Genomic DNA, 22,798 nt, shown 5'->3' on the forward strand with positions numbered 1-22,798 from the left:
TGATTGGTTTTTTTTCTTACTTTAACTTTTCTGAACTTTCCAAATTATTTATAATGATATTGCAATGTGCTATATAATAACACTGTATGATGTATTATTAAATTACATAAAAATAAATGTATTGATATTTTATAGAAAAACTTTTAATCAAGATAAATGATGAGAAAAATAATTCCATATATTTCTACATTGATGACTCACACCCTATTTAATATTAAATGGATATTTATCTGCCTATATTAGAGAATCACCAAAATTCAGAGTTTTAAGGGATTCTGAATCATCTAACATGATTATTATCTGATGTAGGATCTGTCTTTGTAATATTAATAACAATCATAATAGCTACCACTGATGTGCCCGACTCTGTAATAAACACTTTAAATGCATTGTTCCACTAGATCCTCGAAATAAGCCTATGAGGTTAGTAGGCGGAACAATGCCCTGAAGATGTCCACGTTCTGATCCCCAGAGCCTGTGAGTATGTTAGGTTACATGGCAAAGGGGCAAAGGGGGAATTAAGGTTGCAGATAGAGTTTAAGTTGCCAGTCAACTGACCTTGAGATGGGGAGAGGATCCTGAATTATCTGGGTGGGTTCAGTGCAATCAGGGTTCTCATAAGTGGAAGAGGGAGGCAGGAGAAAGAATGTCAGAGGGATGCCGTATGAGAAGGACTCGACTGGCCACTGCTGGCTTCAACAGTGCAAGGGGGCCAGGAGCCAAAGAGTGGTGATGCCTGGAAAAGGCAAGGAAACAGCTTTTCCCCCAGACCCTCCAGAAAGGAATGTTGCCCTGATGGCACCTTGATTTTAGCCTGGTGACACCTATTTCAGACTTCCAACCTCCAGAACTGTAATACAGTAGTGCTGTTTTTGTTGTTGTTGTTGTTGTTTTTGTCACCCAGGCTGGAGTACAGTGGTGCAATCTTGGCTCACTGCAAGCTCTGCCTCCTGGGTTCATGCCATTCTCCTGCCTCAGCCTCCCGAGTAGCTGGGACTACAGGCCCCCGCCACCATGCCCAGCTAATTTTGTTTTTGTATTTTTAGTAGAGACGGGGTTTCACCGTGTTAGCCAGGATGGTCTCGATCTCCTGACCTTGTGATCCGCCTGCCTCGGCCTCCCAAAGTGCTGGGATTACAGGCGTAAGCCACCACGTCCAGCCAGTAGTGTTGTTTTAAGCCACTAAGTTTGTGGCAGTTCATGACAGCAACAACAGGAAACTCACATAATATTATACCCCAGTTTTACAGGTGAGCAGACTGAGGTTTAGGGAGAGTAACTTGGTCAAGGTCGCACATAGTGGTTAATGAGAACTCCAGGATTTGAATTCAGGTTGTCTGACAATGGACCTTTCCTACTGGGCACTTGCTTCCAAAATCATTGCCAGCATGGGCTTGAACATAAAATATGAAAACTCATCACCTTCTCCAATAGCTCACTGCACTTGAGGATGGCTCTGACTGGTAGAATTGATGTCCTATTTGGGGCTTAACCCAGTCTTGCATTCCAGTCACCTTTTCATTGATTTATTGTGCAAAATAACACATTCCTGCTTTATACGAAAAGCCTTTTAAATATTTGAGGCCAATAATCACTTCTGTCTAAGGCTTCTCTTCTTTGGGTGAAACAATTCCAGATTCAGCCTTTTGTTCGAAGACATCTAAAGTTCCAGCACCTTCTCAACCTCTCCCTTCTGGAAAGCATCCAGACTGTCAACACTCACGTTAGGATCCAGCCAGTTCCTACCTTACTTTGAATTTGTGTGCTTTGATTTTCTTCCATAAGGTTATCGTGCTAACCTCAACTCTTGTGAACCGATTACATATTACATCTTGAGCTCTTTGATGGAAATATTTCTAGAAATCAATCAGTCAGTAAATACTGATAACTTTGGGATTATCTGGCCTATAGTCTTGAAAACATAGCGTGCTTTCAAGTTCCTTCTGATATGATCACAAACTGATTCTACTCTTTGTTGACATGAATAAGACCTTTCCTGTTCTAGCCTGGCAGGGGCTAGAAGAAAAAGCCCATTAAGCTACAGAAAGAAACGGTTCTGGCCAGTGGGTAACCTCGTAGGGAGGCTTGAGATGCCACAGGCTGCTGCTGTGTAACAGTCTGAGAGGTTGTGCTGTCTGTTCCCACGCAGACTAGGGACCCAGGAGGAAAATGAAAGGATTGTTAAGAGTCAATGTGATTTCATCATATTATTTAAAATACTGTGAATGTTAGGGCAGAGAGAACTGCATACAAATATTAATAACAGACTCCCAAAATCTTTGATCATCCACCACTTTAGATGATCCACGTGGTTGCTCCCTTGTTTCTGCGAATAATCAAAGAGTTAACTATAAACAATCCAACAACAACAACAACAAAAGACCCTGGACTTCTGCAGTTGTGTAATGATGAGCACCTGATGAAAAAAACATGAACCCATATTTCATTCATTTTACTCTCTGCATCTCTCCCAAAGAGAGGTGGGGAGGGTGGGAGACAAAACATTTTTGTGGCTTAGTATATAAACATTCAAGTAATTGAGTCAGTTGCTCAAGTCAGAATTGACTTGAAAATCAAAGGTTCTTGAGCACAAAACATAAGGTTTGCATTTCTTTATAAATACCTACAGGAATAAGAAAAAACATAGAAAATGCCACAATTAATTTCATTTGGGGCTTTTCTGAATCCCAGATATTTAAGAAAAATAGTTTGCTATATTGAGGGAAGCAGGTGCAGACAGTCTGGACCTCTGGCTACCTACAGCAGGTCTCTTTTGAGGTGCCAAATATTAGATGAAGAGAGGCAAAGCCCAATTCAGGGCACAGAATGAAGACTTTGATGGCAAGGATTTTTAACTTTGCTATATTTGCTGCTGTTGAACCTTTATGCCTTGAGAAAGTCACACATCTGGGTTGTAATAGTGGGCTACCTCACAGGGCGCCAGGAAAGAATAACTTAGAAGGGTTTCATTTTTAGATATAAGAAGAAAATCTTATGTAAATCATGATATATTTTATGCTTGTGACGGCAGAGCATACCGCAGGTATTCAAGAGAGGAAGCCCTTCCTTTCATTTTCAGAACTGTGTGACTTGAGCTTTGTCAGTTTCTATTTTGTTCCCCACAGAACATCTCTGTCTTTATCTGAGGTCAGGGTTGGGGAGAGGTACTTGGTGGGTGAGGGGAAAGCAGTATCCGTGAGGGAGGGTTAGTCACATCCCCAGCATCTGACCACAGGGCCACTTGCCTACCTGCCATGCAGTCCATGACCCCTGCTAGTAAAGCCAGAAGCACCCAGGGAGCACATGGAATCTGTCCCGCCACGCTCCTTTACTCGCTCCTGTCCTGTTCCTCCTGAGACCATTTCACCTGGGGTCTGTGACCCCCTCCCTTGATCCTGCTAGCCTGGACTTGGCACTGGACTTCGAATCTCTAGTGTCCAGATCCCCAACCTCTGCCTCTCGGACTTCCATGGAGCCAGTGAAGGGGATTTCCTCTAGAGCTTCTGTCCTGTAGAATCCAAACCAACCAAAGTGGTGCCATATTCCCACCCCAGGAGAAGGATTTGGGCAGATTCAGTGCATCACTGCTGGGGTCTCCTCCAACTTTTAGTTGTCCTCCAACTTTTCAGGTTAAAGGCCATGTCAATGGAGCATTGATTCTATGACAACTGAATCCCATTTGTCACTCCATTAAAAACAACCCTTTTATTGTCAATACTTTATCGTCAATGTAAGGCAATGCTTGTTATTCAATGATATTCAACAACAAATGTTTATTGCGAACCTACTGTGTACTATGAACTTAGGTATTATGTCACTAAATACTTATAGCAACATTGCAAGATTTTCAAAAGAGGCAGCAAAGGATTAAGAAAATTAACTTGCCCAAGGTCACATGGCTAATAAGTGGCAAAGCCAAGTTTTGATGCCAACTTACTCTATACCCTGCTGCCTTCTTCTATAAATAGTTACTAAGTGCTTAGTTATCTACAAGGTATATTTCCAACCTCTTAAAAACTCAAGCTACATTAGGGCTTCTGGGGAGCCCCTCATCAGTGACTCCATGGGACCTGCTCCAAGAAAGCTAATATTTCAGAACCTGTTAATTAGTCAAGGGCTTTTGAGAAAGGTGGTCAGCTTCTAGTAGGAATGAAGCACTGCTTCGGTCCCTTTGAAGGGCCTAACAGGAAATAACTTGCTTCAGCCTCAACTGCTGAGATACATAGTCAAGTGGATACACTCAACAGGTTTAGAATAACACATTCCTCAAGTACTCTGAGTTTCTAACCAACAATGAAAACATTCCACAGTTAGACTTCTCTTTCTAGACACTCACTGACAGTGACATTAGAATTAGGTGGCTTTTATGTATAGATTTCATATGCAAAACCCTTCATGGAGACTTAATCTGGAAACTTCATGGTGGGCTGGTTTTTGGCTATCTGGAAGACTTTGACAGGATTCTTGGCTCCTCTGCTAGTACTGATTGCTGCCTGTTTGTGGGACTGAGAGTCCCTCTCCTTCTCCCTAAGTTGAAACCCTCTTTCCTCCACTCTTTTTACTTTATTGCAAACACCCTACTCTGTGACTACTGGCAAATGTGTCTTCTTTTTATTAATTCCTCTCTCCTTGCCAGGGCCACCTCATAGGTGTGAGATGTGGACCCCAGGGCCCCACACTTAAGAGGGCTCAGTGCTTAGTTTAATGTTTTGCTGTCCCATTTTTGAGGAAGGGGCCTCACATTTTTAATTTTGCACTGGGCCACACAGATCATCCAGCCAGTCCTGCTCCTTGCTGTGGACATGGAAACAGGGAGAATACTCACACCATACAAGGTGTGACTGGATGGTGTACCTGTTCTCCTCCCCTTTGGAACTCAGCAGGCATTTTCCCACAGAGACAATCCATAAAGGCAGATGATGCCAATGATAGCTCCATCCTCCTTAGCCTCAGTTCCTTCATTTCTAAAATGGGGACAGTAGCACTTACCCTTGCATGTTATTGTGAGCAATGAGTGGGATGATGTATAAAGTACTTATCAGAGTGTCTGGTATACATCAGTGCTTGCTCAATGAAATCCATGGGAGACAGCAGTTGCAGCAAACAGAGTTTGAACTCTGGAGTGAAGAGCTAGGTCAGAAATTAAATTAGCCCCACTACCTAAAAAATACATGACTTTTGTTAGTTGACTTGGTTTCTTCCAGCGTCAGTTCCTTTATCTGTAAATGGGAATGCTAATATTTATCTTATAAGGTTGTTTTGTGATTTAAATAATTTAATGTATTTAAAGACCTTAGTTCACCACTTGGCATCTAGGAGGAGCTAAAAAAATGTTAACAGTTCTTAGCTTTCCCTTTAACAATATTGCTAGGAGGAGCTAAAAAAATGATAACAGTTCTTAGTTAGGTTCCCCTTTAACACTATTGCTACACCTAAAACAACCAATTTGGCCAGGAGTGGTGGCTCATGCCTGTAATCCCAGCACTTTGGGAGGCCAAGGCAGGCAAATCACTTGAGGTCAGGAGTTCAAGACCAGGCTTGCTAACATGGTGAAACACCATCTCTACTAAAAATACGAATAAAAGCCAGGCTTGGTGGTGCGTGCCTTTAATCTCACCTACTCTGGAGGCTGTGGTAGGAAAATCACCTGAACCTGAGAGGCAAAGGTTGCAGTGAGCCGAGATCACACCACTGCACTCCAGCCCGGGCAACAGAATGACTCTTTCTAAAAAAAAAAAAAAACCATGACCAAAAAAACACCCCCAAAAAGAAAACAATCCATTTGCAAATGATGTTTGGGAGATGACCATTAATAAGTTCTTATATATTATACAACTTCCTGTATACTATATCACCTATGAAATGTAACCACCTTGTATGTTAAAATAATTTTGTAAAAAATACTTGAGCATTATTTTTCCTTTTCTTTTGCTAGACGATGATTTCCTTGAAGGCAGGGGCCGCGTCTTATGTGCCCTTTATTCCAGATCACTTTCAAACACTTTAGAATCTCAGTTGAATCAAATTTCTCTTTTGTTCTTTATGCCAACAGTGAGACAATAATCTCCCTAACATTCCTCAATTAGCAATTAATAATCAGCCTATCAATAACTAGGAGGTAGACAGGGCCAAAAATAACCCCAACTCTGCCCTTAAAGGCCTTTTCTTTTTTGCCCATCACACATGGCTCATATTCCTGCCTCCTCGGTTCTGGTTCTTGCTCCATTAACGAAACTATTCCATCAGGGAACATAACTTGGTTTTCTGGAACCAACTATCTTCCCTGGCAACAACCCATCTAGAGAGGCCATGGAGGAAGAATTCCCTGAAACCCCAACATTTGAGTCATAATTTGATGCCTCTTAGGATTCAAAGAGGCCTCAGACCTGTGACTTTTAAACATTTTGGGAGTATAGGTTCCTTTAAGAATCTTCTGATAGTTATGGACATTCTCTGCAGAAAAATACATTCAATACCTTAGAACAATTTCAAGGTGTTCTCAAAACCCCTGAAGCCCTTGGTTCCCAGGTTAAGAATTCTTGTTAGAATAGCCAAGAAAAGGGAATCAGCAATGTGAATGATTCCGGTTTCCTGGTAAGTGTTCTAGCCCTGACTAGTCACTCTCCCTTGCTGAAAACAAAACAAAACAGAACAAAACACAGCAATGACAACTCCCAAGATTTAACCTCAAGATTATCCCTGAGAGTCCAAGCCTGGGCAGTAATGGTAAAGGCTTCCAGCCAAGCAGTAACTACTCTTTGGAGAACCTAAGTTCAGCTGAGTAAAATAAGCCTTGTTTGATAATACCGTTTACATTTCCAAATCCTGGGTATCAAGCTTTCTTCCTATCCCTTGCGGCCCTTCCTAAGTTTAGCCGCTGGTGTAATGGGGTAACCATGGCAACAACCACCTGCCTATTTAAAACCATCTCCAATGCTAAATAAGGAAGCCTGAAGAAAATGGCTGCTTGCCTGCCTCTCAGTGGACAAATTGGGCACTCCTGGGTATTTTAGATATGGGCGAATAGGCAGGGTAGAAGCAGTATGTATGCAAAGTTCTTCATAGGAAGCGTTCGGTGACCTTGTGAAATAGGTGCTACCTCAGCCCTTCTGTCTTTGTTTGTTAGGCGAGCACTCAGGTTTACGTGCAAATCCGTGTGCCTGTCACCATGTCATCCATGCTACCTTGATGTCAGTAAGGTGAAGAGTGAGGTGAGAACCTACCCTCAAAGAGTAGTATTGTTTATGGGATCTCGGAAGGGAGAAGGAAAAACAGTTCTACAGATCACAGTGAATGTGTTCATACTTTGCATTAAAATGCACACTACAATCTTTTTTTTTTTTTTTTTTCCTGACGGATGTGTCTTTCTAATTGTACTTAATCATGTGGGTGATGGATGATTGCTCTATTTATGTCATATGTTGGCCTGCCTATTGATTTTTGGCATATGGAGAAATTTCTCCCTCCCTCTGCTTCCTTGCTTTCTGGGAATTACAGAGGTTTGGTTTCTTTCCTCTGCCGAGACCATACAACTGATCACACTGAACATCTTGCTCTTCCACAAGTATACTGTACCCTCTCACTCCTTCATATCTTTTCGTACATTTGCTTCCTTCCCCCTGTGTTGCCCTCCTCTTTTTCTGTGTCTTGGTTCAGGCATCTCTGTCATTGGAAAACCCTCCATGCCACATTTCATGTCCTTGGTTTTTGCTCCCATACGTCACCTCCAGTCACACCACTTAACACAAACAACTCTGCACATCTGCTTTCCAGCCTGTTTCCAGCAGCAGGCTGTGAGTCCCCTAAATGGGTCTGTCCAAAATGCCTGTAGAACAGTGTCTGGTGTGAATTATGTTTTCAAAAGATCTGTTGAATGAATGGATGAATGAATGAACAGAGCCCGTGGCTTTCACAAGCATATGGCACATGTGCATGAGTACATATGAGGATACTTGTGTGAGGCCGGGTGCAGTGCCTCAAGTCTGTAATCCCAGCACTTTGGGAGCCTGAGGTGGGCGGATCACTTGAGGTCAGGAGTTCGAGACCAGCCTGGCCAACATGGTGAAACACTGTGTCTACTAAAAATACAAAAATCAGCCGGGTGTGGTAGTGGGTGCCTGTAATCCCAGCTACTTGGGAGGCTGAGATGGAAGAATTGCTTGAACCCAGGAGGTGGAGGTCGCAGTGAGCTGAGATTGCGCCACTGCACTCCAGGCTGAGCAACAGAGCGAGACTCCACGAAAAAAAATAAAAAAAGATACTTGTGTGAAAAGAGGACCTTAAAAGTCTGAGGAATGGGTTGAAGAGGAGTACTTTTTAAAAAAGTGGTTTGTGTGTATCTGGGAGTGCAAAAGACTGTTAGAGGAGATCACCTGAACTGTAAGTTAGTGACTACAGTATCAGGGGCTGGAAGTACACGTGTTCCTAGTGTGCAGTGAGTGTGTATAGTCTGTGTGTGTGAGAGCAAGAAGATGCTGTGGCAGGATGCACTTCCTAAAAGGTTCGTTCAGCTGCCATCAGATCCCACAGATCGCTCTTCCTGAAGCTATAGTGTTCAGTTTCTGACCTCTATAAAGACCTCCTTCTTTTTGGTTGACCTCTCAGGCTGTGGGGTTAGGACAAAGAGTAGGAATGAAAACGGCAAGTGCCGAAAATGATGGGTACCGGGCTTTAAATGAATGTCTTCAGTGAACACTCTAACCTCTCTTTTAAAGACAATCCTTGCTTGCAATCCCAGCACTTTGGGAGGCCGAGGAGGACGGGTCACTTGACGTCAGGAGTTCGAGACCAGCCTGGCCAACATAGTGAAACCCCATCTCTACTAAAAATACAAAAGTTAGCCAGGCATGATGGTGCACGCCTGTAGTCCCAGCTACTCAGGAGGCTGAGGCAGGAGGATCGCTTGAACCTGGGAGGAGGTTGCAGTGAGACAAGATCACGCCACTGCACTCTGGCCTGGGTGACAGAGTGAGATTCCATCTCAAAAATAAATAAATAAATAAATAAATAAATAAATAAATAAATAAATAAATAAAAAGACAATTCTGTGGGCTAAATAAAAGTCAACACCTTCAGGTTCAAAGACAAAGTCCAAATCATTATCCATTCTCCTCCCAACCTACCTAGGGTTGGGGTGGGAACAGTGTCTGAGATAGTGGTCATCTCGAAATAGTACAACAAAGAAAAAGAAAGAAAGAAAGAAAATTAACTAATGAGAAGAAACAGACAAAGAAGAAAGGAAGGAGAAAGGGGTAGCTATATGTCAGTCACAACTGAGTTCTGACAAATTTCCTCCTACAAGGAAGAAGGGTTTGTTTTCGCTTGCAAATGATCTGGTTTCCTCTTTCCTTTCATTTTTGAACCTAACTTGGTGACTTCACAGAGTGCCCAGGCTGAGGCTGGAACTTAGTGGGTTCCGGGTTGCCAGCCTTTGCAGGTACCTCTCTGCTGCTGCCCTCTGCTGTCGGGGGAGGCAAATGAGACGCCCTTCTGGTCCTCCTGGTCCAAGCCCCGGAGCTGCCACCTCCTCCCATTTGAGACCGACAGAAGCTAGGGTCTCTTCCAGCCTCCCCGCTCTTCCCCAAAAGAATCATGAGGGGCTGGGGTTGGAGGCGCTGTACTACGAAGCAGCAAAGACTCAGGATGGGAGTTCCAGTTAGACAAGGGCAGACGCCCTCCCACCTCCTCCCCTGCAAAAGCAGGCCCTTCATACCCACCTCCTGCCCCCCAGCCCTTCCCTCTGCACAGATCCTTTGGGAGAGGACAGGCAGTTAGCCTGCGCCAAGTTTCTGACATTTTTTTTTCTTGGAAATGGAAACCCTCCTTCCGGCAAGTGGCAGGAAGGCCAAGTCCCTGGCGGCCCTGGCTGGGAACATTTCCAGAGAGCAGGTGAAAGGCCTCTGTTCCGCCAGGGCCACACTGGGTGGGTGGCAGTGCAGCCAGGCCTGCAGCTTACCTGCTGTTGAATTTTTCAGGATGTTTCTCTCTCATCACATGGAATCTGTGTGCAATGGAAGCGTCCTGAAAGTGAAAGAGACAAAGCGGATCCTTGGTGAGTGGTCATGACAGTGCAGTGTGGAGGGAAGGGATGCATGCATGCCCTCGCTGAGTCATGCCAACCCTGGGACTCTATCTATCGCATGGTGGGGCTCCAGGTCACATCCGCGGAGCCAACAGAGGCTCAACACCGCCTCCAAGGGGATGAGCTAGCACCACCAATACTCTTACAGCCTATGCCAGTTGACTCTGGAGTCCTTGCTGTTTCACTCTAGCCCCGGCCTGCCGAGAACAGATAGTTCAGGGGTGAGTGAACGGGAAAGCCTTTGCCCTTTGGGGATACCGAGAGTCTGTGAGCAGTTAGAGATCAGGAGCCTGTGTCTGGGGCTGAGCATGAATCTCTGGAAATGACTTTCCATATTAGTTCTTTTTAAAATAGTTTTTATTGTGGAATATTTTGACTCACAATTCAGTCGCAAAAATAGCATAGAGTTCCTAGGTCCCTTTCACTCAGCTTCCCCCAATGATAACATTTTATATAACTATAGGATATTGTCAAAACCAGAAACCTGATATTGGTAGATGCTATTAGATATTAAGTCTTAACCATCCACACCAATAGAAATAATTAGTGGCATTGGATAACATGCTTAGTAGATAATAAAAGAAAATTAAACTTGGCTTCTGCTTCTTGATCACTTCACTCGAAGGACTCCCTCCAAGGTCAATAAGAGTCATTACTACAACATGTGGACACTGCCTTCCTATTAGCACATCCTTTGCCACACTAGCGGCCCCCTGCACTCCAGCACTCACGGTTAGGATGGCTGTCATGCACTGTGCTCCTGGGCTCTCCATCCTCTGACCACGACTCCCTAACCCTGGGTGTGGAGCCCCCACTCCACACCGTGGCCATCTCATGAGTTCTCGTGGCTGTTACCAGCATCTGAATGATGATAGCTCCAAAGTGTCAATCTCTAGAGCCAACCCTAAGCCTCAAACCTGAAACGGAACGCGTCTTTCCTCCTCAAACTCGGTGTTCCACCCTCGACAATGGTCTCATTTTCCAGCAGAAGAATGTGTAATGCCCCTTCACCGCTCAGGCCCCATACTGGTACTTTGGGTGCAGGTGCTGGGCTTCAGAAATAAACAGGCTAATTGAGCAGGAGATGGGGGGTGACACAGAAACCAGGGAGCTGACTAGATTTGTTTTGCAATGAAAAATATAGAAATCCATTTACTGGAATACATGGCTACAAGACACCTGAAATTCCTTGCAGTGAATTTTCATCAAATGCATATTAGTTCTATTTCTTATATGAAAATTTCTGTGTGTGTGTGTTTTTTTTAATTTTTTAATTTTTTTTTTTTTTTTGAGATGGAGTTTTGCTCTTGTCGCCCAGGCTGGAGTGCAATGGCATGATCTCGTCTCACTGCAAACTCTGCCTCCCAGGTTCAGGCAATTCTTCTGGCTCAGCCTCCTGAGTAGCTGGGATTGCAGGTGCCCACCACCACACCCGGCTAATTTTTGTATTTTTAGTAGAGAAGGGGCTTCACCATGTTGGCCAGGCTGGTCTCGAACCTCAGGTGATCTGCCCGCCTCGGTCTCCCAAAGTACTGGGACTATAAATGTGAGCCACTGCACCTGGCCTCTGTGTGTGTTTTTAAGCATCAAGAGGTATAGTTCTATGAAGAAGCTTTTTGAGCATGAACTCTGTGTGGTGAGGTGCACCTGGCACAGGAGTCCAGCAGCCCACATCTGCAAGATGGCAGGGCAAGAGGAGAAGATGGGTTTTGTGATTGGCAAACATTCTTTGCTAAAATGATGTTTTGAGAGTTTAAAATTTAAACTTTAGCTTTTTTTTTTGAGATAGAGTCTCACTCTGTCACTCAAGCTGGAGTGCAGTGGCACAATCTTGGCTCACTGCAACCTTCACCTCCCGGGTTCCAGAGATTCTTCCACTTCAGCCTCATGAGTAGCTGGGATTACAGGCGCCTGCCACCACGTCTGGCTTATTTTTTGTATTTTTAGTAGAGACAGTGTTTCACCATGTTGGCCAGGCTGGTCTCAAACTCCTGGCCTCAGATGATCTGCCCAACTTGGCCTCCCAAAGTGCTGAGATTACAGGCGTGAGCCACCATGCCTGGCCAATTTATTTTTTAGTTTAAGATAGATTAAGAGTTTAAGGTCTTGGAGAGGCACCCCCATGGGTGCACGGGTGAGATGTGCGGAACCCAGGGAGGCCTCTGTCCCCGAGGCCTGTCCAGCCTGCACTGCTTCCCTGGGCAGCAGCACTTCATGCTCCCAGACTGTGCCGACCTCCCACTCTCTGAGCAAATTTCAGTGAACACCCTCAATAAGATTCATATGACATTTGTCAAATGCTTCTCTAAAATTCAAGAAAATATTCCATCTACTTCTATTCCTTTGAAGCACTAATTTTCTTCTGTCAGGAAAAAAAAAGGCGGGGGGGAAGAAAAAAGCAATCACATGTTGGCTGGCACAATTTGTACTTCACTATCCCCTACCCCAATACTGCTGACTGACTCCTAGCTTTTTTATTCTCCGGGATACGTGTACAGGCCCCCTCCTTCCATGCAGTTCTGGTTGTCCTTGGTTTTTCCATAACTAGGTTTTGCAAAGATGCTTTTTACAAAGACCAGCCTTTAAAACATTATTAGTGAAGCACGTGGTCCCTAATTTGACAATGTAATCCCTTGGCAAATACACAAAGTAGCAAGGGAGAGTAGAGCAGCTCCTTTTCTAAGTCTTAAAAAGGCAATGAGGGTAAAGACTTTGACCACGTTTCTCTACCTGGGGATTCAAAAGAGAGTCGAGATTCACTTTCACTCTCTGGAGCTTCTATGTCAGGCAACGACCTGAGCATATTTACAATCGGTAGTGACTTCATTTAAATTTGGGAAACCAGGGCTACCATTGTTCAAACCCTTTCTTGGTTATTGAGGCTTAAACCCTTTCTTGATGGTAATTAAGGCAAAGCGAGACTTCTGTTCTGAAGGCAGGAGACAGGAATTACAAATCCATGGACGTGATGATAGCATTTCTCACAGCCTTACTCTCTGAGGTCTTTTCTTTCAGGTGTGGGGTGAAGAGGAGGTGGTGGAAGGTATGGACATAGGGCCTCTTTCCTGAACTACAACTCCAAGCACATGGGTGGACAAAGAAATTTGGGCCCCTTCCAAGTACATGCATCAGTCATTTGGACTCTGAGATATTGGATTGTCTAGGCCAGTGCTATCCAACAGAAATACAGAGTAAGCTACACCAGTAAATGTAACTTAACATTTTCTAATAGCCACGTAAAAAAGTAAAAAACAAAACAAAACAAAACAAAAACAAAACAGATGAAGTTAAAATTTTTAAATTTTTTATTTTTTTGAGATGGAGTCTCACTCCGTTGCCCAGGTTGGAGTGCCGTGGCATGATCTCAGCTCACTGCAAGCTCTGACTCCTGGGTTCAAGTGATTCTCCTGCCTCAGCCTCCCGAGTAGCTGGGACTACTGGTGCCTGCCACCACGCCCAGCTAATTTTCATACTTTTAGTAGAGACGGGGTTTCACCACATTGGCCGGGCTGGTCTCAAACTCCTGACCTCAGGTGATCCACCCGCCTCAGCCTCCTAAAGTGCTGGGATTACAGGTGTGAGCCACCACACCCGGCCTGAAATTAATTTTAATAATATATTTTCATTAACCCAATAAGCCTTGAATATTATCATCACATGGAATTAATAGAACAATTATTGAGACATTAAATTTTTTTCTATCACATTTTTGAAATGTATTGTATATTTTATACTTACAGCTCACTTGACATCTTAATTAAGACAAGCCCCATTTCAAGCATGTCATACCACATGTGGCTGATGGCTATTACATTGGATAACACAGGTCTAAGTCACTTTGGCAATTTATGGAGATAAAAAGATGGAAAGGAGACCATAAGACAGATTATTTGCAATTTGGGTTGTTCTGAAAATTATGGGAGATTGGGGAATGGAAAAGGGTATAGAGCCTTGTCCATGTCCCTCTGGGGAGTCCCACTGTATTAGTATCTTCATGGATCTCACAGGTGACAAACAAGAACCTGGGGCCAGCAGAATCCAAGAATCTGCGGGAAAAATTATGTCTTGTTGAGAAATTCCCTATGTGTAGGACGCTTATCATGGTGGGAAGCTTGTCTGGTGATAGCTAGGAACGATCTGCAAGGTGGAAAACGGTGCGTGGGTCAGGGTGAGCACTGTGACCTCTCCTTGGCCCCTGGGCTCCCCTAGCATCAGAAATAGATTTCACTGTATCAAGGGATTAGCTGTTCACCCGTCCTGTTAAGGCTCATGAAAGCAGAGCTTGTGAGGAGTTCAGAGTTACACATACCTTGGGAATTATTTTGTAGTCCCAAACTTCCTGTCACTGATACCTGGCCATCCTGACATTTTCTGCTAATCTAAAAATAAAGAACAGGGAGGAGCAGGCCAGAGAAGTCAGAGGAAGTGGCATCCTGAATGACTGTGTTTAAAATCTCCTGCCAGTAGATATTATCAGTTAGAAGGACTGATAAGGCCAACGATCTTAGCTTCTCACTGGTGAGAAACTGATGTGTGGATGGGGCTGTCGTAGCAATGAGGGCACAGTCACTCCCTGGAGAGGCCAGGAGACCCTGCCTTATTTATTCCCTCAGCTATTAAATGGGTTCTGTTGGCATCAACGGGTCTCAGTAAACTCATCAGAGAAAATTCTACCCACAGCACCCAAGGGCACTGTCTCAGAGGTCATTGTCATCATCTTTATAAATACAAAGCAACAGATGTTTGATATCATAAGATATTCTAGGTCCTTCAAAAGAGGCAAAGACCTTGGCAGGGCTCTCTTTGCCAATGGAGTCTGCCTCTATTTGATCATCATAAGGAAGTAAAACTTCCTTGGTTTACATACCTGCTTCTCTTACAAAGTTTGGGAAGTCAAATAGGGAGCAAGACCTTCTGCAAATGTCAGCCCCAGACTCTGTTAGGGTTGCGTGTTGGTTACTTGTTTTCTCAAGAATTTCTCTTTTCAACTTTTAAAGAGCGAGCATACAAACCCTGCAAACATTTTATTGCGAGAAAGCCAAGGGCACACCAATGAGATGAGAACAGCCCTGGTTTCTCATTCTTCTGCAATATAATATTAAACATGGATAAGCTAAAGGTGTATGAAAAAAATTACGAGAAAGATATTGTGAAGTTGTTCATAATTGGAAAGATGAATAGATTGGATTATTATAAGTCAGCCCAAGGTAGGTAACTTATCTTGACCACTGAGAGTGATGGAGAATCTGTTTATATGTGTTTCCTCAGGGACAATTAATTAGCCAGCCAGCAGGCCTTCCTTCTTTCCTTCCTTCATTCCTTCCTTCCTTCCTTTCTTCCTCCCTCCCTCCCTCCCTCCCTTCCTCTTTTCCTGCTTTTTTGCTAGAATAAATTAAAACCATGATTACTGAATAGTCTTGGCTCTTGGGTTTAGGGCCTGGCTATTTAGTTGAGGGAAGGCTGTCCATTCCTCTTCGTGTTCATCCATTTGGTCAGCAGATACTAAGGAGGACCATCTTATACAGGGCACTGTGTTGAGACAGGGAGGTGTGGGGAACCATGCTTTTGTCAGCCAGAGCCGGGTGTGTTAGAAAGGGAAGTGGTGGGGCTGAAGCTTCTGCAGGCAGCTGTGCTGTAACCTGCTGTCTAGAAGTTCCCAGGCAGCTCTGCCAGTCTTGCTCCTCAGCTCTGGCTTCCAGCCCGTTGCTTAGAGGGGCTAGTTTTCCCCTCCTTCCTTGCTTCCCTCTCCATTTATTTCAGTTCTGGCTTCCATGCCAGTGAAGAGCCACTTCCTTTGACCATTCTTCCCTGCTCTAGTAGGTTGTCTTCACTCCCTGAGAACTTGGTCAGGACCATTTGCATCAGAATGATCTCAGGGGCTTGTTAAAAATGCCAGTTCCCAGACCTCGCCCAGACCTACTGGGTTGGAATATGAATCAGCATCTGTTGTGGGGGTGGAATTTACATTTCTGATAAGAGGTGGTGGTGAGCCACCACAACTAAATTTTGAGATTCCCCTCTCTCAAACCGTGTTACATTTGGCAACATGAAGACGGAGGGGGCTTCAAGGAGGCACAAAGCTCAGCGGTCCACAGCTTAGTTGGCTCTAGAGTTCAACTATTATGATTCCAAGCTCTGCCACTCACCAGCCTGAACTTGTTTCTGTACCTCTCTAAGCTATGGTTCCTTCTTACAAAATACAAATGGATAATGCCTGCATCCACTGGCAGGGAAACTATGTCTGGTGTGCAGTAGGTACTCAATAAATGTTAGCAAGTTATGTTCTGGTTACTATAGGAAAAAGACATATGAGTTTTTTTTAACTGTAATGATGGGAAGCCCACGCTCCAGAACCCCGGACCTGTCAGTCATGTCTAATTTGCAGGAGCTGAAGGCTGCACATGTTCCTGCTGGGGGAAATGGAGCCTGAGCAGCCGGTCCAAAAAGGAGAGGGGCCTTTTGAGCACTAAGAGGAGGGAGGGCATCTGCATGGGTCACTGGAGGGGGTACCTGGAAGAGGTCTAGGGAAAGATTCCCCTCAGCTGAGGCCGGGGATCCAGTGGGATGAATCACATTGGGGCATACGAACCCCTAAACTTGCTCCCAGTCCACCACCTCCACCCTCTCAGAACCTGATCATGGGCCCAGCAATGCTTCCCTCTTCTGCTTTAGTAATAGAAAAAGAGCACTGGATTAGGAGTCAGAAAATGAAGACAAATCCCTTAATCTGAGTCTCTGTTTTCTTACTCATAAAATAGAGATAATAATGCCCTTCAGAATATATCTGTGAATATGGTAAATTTTAAATCCTTCTGTAAATATAAGGTGTTATTATTTGTAATCCTTTCTTCTCTCATGGTTCTCTATTTAGTCTTCTTATTAAAAAAATAAAACCTAGGCTGGGCGCGGTAGCTCACGCCGGTAATCCCAGCACTTTGGGAGGCTGAGGCAGGTGGATCGTTTGAGGTCAGGAGTTTCAGACCAGCCTGGCCAACGCGGTGAAACCCCGTCTCTACTAAAAATACAAAAATTAGCTGGATGTGGTGATGCACGCTTGTAACCCCAACTCCTGAGGCGGGAGAATTGCTTGAACCCGGGAGGCAGAGGTTGCAGTGAGCCGAGATGGTGCCATTGCACTCCAGCCTGGGTGACAGAGTGAGACTCGTCTCAAAAACAAAACAAAACGAAACAAAACAAAACAAAACAAAACAAAACAAAACAACACCCTTTACTTAAACTTGCTATCCCCTCAAGCCACCTATCATTTCTCCTTCTCTTTCCTTTAAAAAAAATTAAGATACCAAAATTTCAAAAGAAACACAGCTGAGGATGGTTGAGGAACGCAGGTATCACAGAGTCTGGGGCAGAGGATTGGTCTGGGGGATTTCATACGCATGTGAAACTGGGCAGCACAACTCCAAGGACAGGGGAACAGAGGGGAGAGAACCAGGCTCCAGAGCAAGGCACCACCATGCGAGTCAAGGGTCTCGAAGCCTCATCTGTAGAGTGAGATAAGCGGGATAATGATACCTGCAGGACTACTGTGAGGACTGGAATATGTACAGCCTAGCACTGTGGAGAGCACACAGGTACTCAATAAACACTAGTGTCTGTTCTCACTTGTAAGTGGGAGCTGAACAATGAGAACACATGGACACAAGGGGGAAACCAACACACACTGGTGCCTGTGGGGATGTGGGGGGAGGGAGAGCATCAGGAAGAAACAGCTAATGGATGCTGGGCTTAGTACCTAGGTGATGGGATGATGTGTGCAGCAAACCACCATGGCACACGCTTACCCACATAACAGACCTGCACATCCTGCACATGTACCCCTGAACTTAAAATAAAAGTTTAGGGAAAAAATTTGATAAATATTTGTTGAAAAAAAGGAACAAATAGTTCAATAATACTGTCATTCTTTTTTTTTTTTTTTTTTTTTTTTTTAGACAGAGTCTCGCTCTGTTGTCCAGGTTGGAGTGCAATGGCGTGAACTCGGCTCACTGCAACCTCTGCCTCCCAGGTTCAAGCAATTATCCTACCTCAGCCTCCTGAGCAGCTGGGATTACAGGTGCCCACCACCATGCCTGGCTAATTTTTGCATTTTTAGTAGAGATGGGGTTTCACCATGTTGGCCAGGCTCGTCTCGAACTCCTGGCCTCAGGCAATCTGCCCGCCTCAGCCTCCCAAAGTGCTGGGATTACAGGTGTGAGCTACCGCGCCTGACCAATTCTGTCATTCTTAAAAAAAGTAAATACTAGTGTCTTTGTTGTACCCCCACCCCCTCCCAACCCCCAGCTTGATTTATAGAAATGATTGATCTGTCCCCTCCTGTTCCAATCCTGTTCACAGCAGCCTGGGAAGCAGTGCCCACCCCAATCCTCTTTGGACCAGAAGCTGAGCTATACTAGATGTGCTGGGGCTAGTGGATGAAAAAGGAACAGAGTGCTGTCCTTGCACTGCGGGAGTGTATGTGTGTGCATGGCGGTGGGGGGCACCAGATAAGTACATTAAACCAATTCCTTCAATATAATGCAGAGTGTGCATGAATGGGGTGAGCATAAGGGCTGTGGGAGCATCAAGGAGGCTCACAGCATTCAGCCTAAGGGGTCAGCTGGGAGGAGACGCCACTAGAGGTTTATGAAGCACATGGAGTGAGTGGAATGGGATTGAGAGAAGAGAGAATAGGAGAGAAGGAAATCTGGGTGCTAAGCCAGCCAAGGCAGCTTGGGACCACTTGGTCCTCCTTTGAGGATCAGAATTCCCAGTTCCTGAAGCTCATGTGAGAGTTTCCTACCAACCTTGTCCCCTGGTTATTTCTTGGTGTTGCTTTTCTATGACTGCTACAAATTGCAGAAGGAGTAAATATGTCTTTAGAAAAATTTTCAGTCTTTTCCTGTGTTAGTTAAAATGACAGAGGAAAGAATTTACTCCCTAAACAAGAGATGGGGAATAAAGTGGGGGTGCAATCAGGGTGTCCACACTCAGGCCAAGTTTCAGAATGCTTGGACCCAAGTCAGGGCTGGGGGGCAGGTAAGACAGGTAGACACTAGGGACCCAGAGGGGACAACAGAAGGCTGGAACCCTTCCTGGGCGTTTCTCTTCCATGCAGAAAGGTGATCTTTGACCAACTCACCACACCAATGGAGAAATAGTTGTTCATGATGCTGTATGGGACCTGGTCCCCGTTTTCCACTTCCTCTCTGGGGATGACTTCCAGATGCCAGCGGTCCAGCATCACCAAGGGGCTCTGCTCAATGTCCTTCAGGATTTTCGTCAAGCTGCCCCCTTCATAACCTGTGGAGGACAGCACTGCATTTGCCAGCACAGCAGAAAGGCAGTGTTCTTGCTAATGCACAGGTAGTTGCCAGGGCAGGTAAGCCCAGGGCATCTGTAACTACAGGACTCCCCACTGTGTCTGTGGGCTGGAGACACTTATGTTCCCTGAGCCAGAGAGGAGGGGAGGATAACTGAAAGTAATCAGAGGCTGGGGGCAGGGGAGGGAGTGGGTGCTGGCTAAAGGTTGCAGGCCTGTGTAGCTGAAGCCAAGCAAACCCTGGAGAAGCGGTGGGCTGGATGGCTGGGAGTGTCTGCATGGGAGAACGGCAGATCCTTCTGGGCTGTGTCATGTGGGAGATGGACAGTGTGGCAGGCAGAATTTTAAGATGGCTGCTAGGCCTAGGTCCTGCTTGCTCTGACACTGCCCACTAAGCATGGCTGATCATTGAACACTGACCGTTGCACTGCCTGGTCTTGACTCATTCTCTGAATTATCAGCCATCTGGAGTCCCCACCCCCTTTCTGGCCGGCAGCCTGATCTGTCTGCTCCATGTGTTGAGCTGAACTTCTCCGCTTTCTGGCGCATGCCCAACTCCATGGGGGCTACTGCAGTTTGCAAAGTTCTCTGCCCCTTACCTTATAAACTAGTCACCACTCTGTGTTTCCTCTTAGGGAAATTTCAAAATGAGGGCCTATGGCCATGGGGCTTAGGATGATCTGAATGCTTCTAGTGACTGTAAGTAACTGGAGATGTAGCATTTTGGTCCTCAGTTTTAGTCCTAATTCAGAAGATCAGCCGTTTGTGGGAGAGTGAATTTCACACAGAAAACATCTAAGCGAGCACCTTCTTGGATGGGACTCTGGGGATGGGACACATGAGACTTTGTCTTTACCCTACAGTTGATTGCTTTCTACTGGGGAAAGCAGGCTCTAAGTTGATGGTTTCAGGATGATAGTAAACACGGGGGAGGGAGCAAAAAGCTCCCAGAGCCCAGAAGAGGGGCTTCTATTCTAGATTCAGCATGGGATGGAGGGCAGAGAAAGGGTCATGGACTTGACATGACTGCAGAGTTGAGTATTATGCTGCGGAATGTGATCCATCAAAGGGTAAGTTCAGCCTAGCTCTGTAGAGCATCTCTGTAGAAAGGAACACCTGTTCCCAGGGTAGCACCATCAGCAAACTCACCTCCTCCCCAGCGGAGACAACGGGCAAGGTCATTTCCTGTTCCAAGAGGCAGGACAGCCACTGGTGGATGCTTTGCAAAGTTGGCCTTATCTGCAAGACACACAGAGGAACAGAGAACCATATGCCATAGGACTGTAGAACGTTTGAGTTGTCTTTTTATCCCTGATCTGATGCTTGAACCCCTCCATAGCATTCTTTGTTTGAATACCACCCTGATGGGAAACACACTACTTCCTAAAGCCATCTATCCCATCTGCAGCGTGTTAACCACCACTGATTGAGTTAAATCTGTCCATTTGTATTTTACATTGAGCTAAATCTGTATCCCTGCAACTTGCACATGTTTATTCAAATTTCATCCTAAATCTGTCCTTTGGGGTGGCAGCATACACCCCAAAACATTAAGTTGCATGTTTTTAATCCTTAATGATAACCAGCACTTACTCCATTTATTCCTCAGCCTAACCTTGCAAGGTATTATCCTCCTTCAAGTAGCTGAAGAAACTGAGATTGACAGCGGGAAAGTAGTCTACAACCATTCTACTCTGAACACGCTCAATCTCATCTGATTGCAGGAGGTAGCCCTGGTCAATACTTGAATGGGAGAGAGGGAAAGTAATTCCCGAGCCACGATCCAAACCCAGATCTCTATGGCTCCAGGTCCACTCCCCTGCTCTCTTCAGGGGCTAGGCAGGTGTACAGATTACTAAAACAGGTGGGGCTAGGACACTAGGGAATAGTGGGACATTGGACAAGCTGAAGATGCTCACCTTCAACTTTTCACCACTCGGTTTAAACGTTTAAAAACTAACATTAGCTAAACGAACAAAACTTCCAGGTGTTATTTGGCCCCCACAACCAGCTTGTCACTTCACCACCTCTCAAAATAGCAATGATACAGATTCCTAATCATTCCTCTTCTGATAGTTGTGAAGGACATCAGACAGCACCATCAGAGAAAGCACAACAGAACATGTTTTCATCTGGCCTCAGATCTACTGTGGCATATTGTCTAGGCTGGGAGAGCTGAAGAGGGCACAGGCATCCATCAGTCTTGGGGGTGGGTGGGTATTTCCATGAGACCTCAGCACGCATGGTGCCCCTGGATGTGAGCAATGTGATTGTGGCGTGGGGAGAGATGGAGGAATCAGCAGGGAAGGCTCAAGCCAGGAGCTCATAGGTCCTCCAGGTTGTCTGACCTATATCAGAAATGGCTGAGTGCAGGCAAGACCCAGGACTGAGATGGCCACTGGAAGGCTTGAGATAGAGAGCAAAGCAATGCAATGGCCCCTCTCATTGTCCTCAGAACATGTGATCAGAGCACTGCCTCCCTGCCTTTGCACAGTCGGCTCCCTTTGCCTAGAAGGCTCTTTTTCCTGTGTCTGCCCCTTCTTCTGTGCCCCCACCTTGGCAGGTCAACTGTCCTTATACTGTTGAGGCTAGAAACCTATATGCCACCCTAGGTTTTCCTTTTCCCTCACACATCCATTCACATATCACATTCTATGTTTTGTCTCCTTACTAGATCTCCAAGCAATCTCTTCTCTCTATCCCCATGGTGATGCCTGAGTGCAGGTATGATTCCTTCCCACTGGTATCGCTGCAACAGCCTCCTCTCGGCTCTCTCCGCCTCCAGTTCCACCCTCCTAGTGTGTCACTCACGCTTTCACCAAGAAGGGCAGTCCATGAACCACAGCCCCTCGCACTGGCTCACTGCTTTCACTTCTGGGATGGGGCTGTGTGGCTCCCCATGGCCCCATAGCCTGCCACAGTAGGCCCAGGAACCAGGCTCTGACTTTCTCCCTAGCCTCATCCTTCTGCACATCCTGCCTCCCACGCAACATGTCAACCATTCCAAGTGTTTTCACTTCCGTAAAGCACAAAGCTCTCTGTGGCTCAGCTCAGAAGCTGCCTTTGGGAGGCCCTCCCTAGTTGCCCCAGCCTGGACCTGGTGCCTCGTCAGAATATTTCCTTAGCACCAGAAATGATCTCATTGTACTCTCTTGTAATTATCTCCTTGTTTGTTCCCTGAATGTATTGTAACCTCCCCGAGGGGGACTGGGTCTCATTCTCACAGCATCTTCACACATATCGACTGAAGCCTGCTATAAGCAGATGCAGTGTTAGGTGCTCCAGCTCTGAGAGTGGGCAAAAAAGCCGTGGCTCGGGTTCTCATGGGGCTTACTTACTATCCAGTGGGACAGACAGATAATAATGAGGAATCCATGGAGACAATGCATCATTTCACATTC

The 22,798-nt window shown here is 45.4% G+C and overlaps 1 protein-coding gene across 2 annotated transcripts in view; it reads right to left on the reverse strand.

Annotated features, from left to right (window-relative positions):
* The window catches only part of DGKG (diacylglycerol kinase gamma), a 213,117-nt gene that overhangs the window by 84,889 nt on the left and 105,430 nt on the right, over positions 1–22,798 (reverse strand). For both annotated transcript variants that reach the window (XM_063722379.1, XM_024245332.3), the window contains 3 exons: positions 20,547–20,636; positions 19,218–19,378; positions 9,956–10,020 (listed from right to left, as the gene is read on the reverse strand). In XM_063722379.1, coding sequence (XP_063578449.1) covers positions 9,956–10,020; positions 19,218–19,378; positions 20,547–20,636 — 316 coding nt within the window. The remainder of the gene's footprint in view (positions 1–9,955; positions 10,021–19,217; positions 19,379–20,546; positions 20,637–22,798) is intronic.

Source organism: Pongo abelii, chromosome 2, assembly GCF_028885655.2.
Source record: "Pongo abelii isolate AG06213 chromosome 2, NHGRI_mPonAbe1-v2.0_pri, whole genome shotgun sequence".
NCBI classification, from domain to species: domain Eukaryota; kingdom Metazoa; phylum Chordata; class Mammalia; order Primates; family Hominidae; genus Pongo; species Pongo abelii.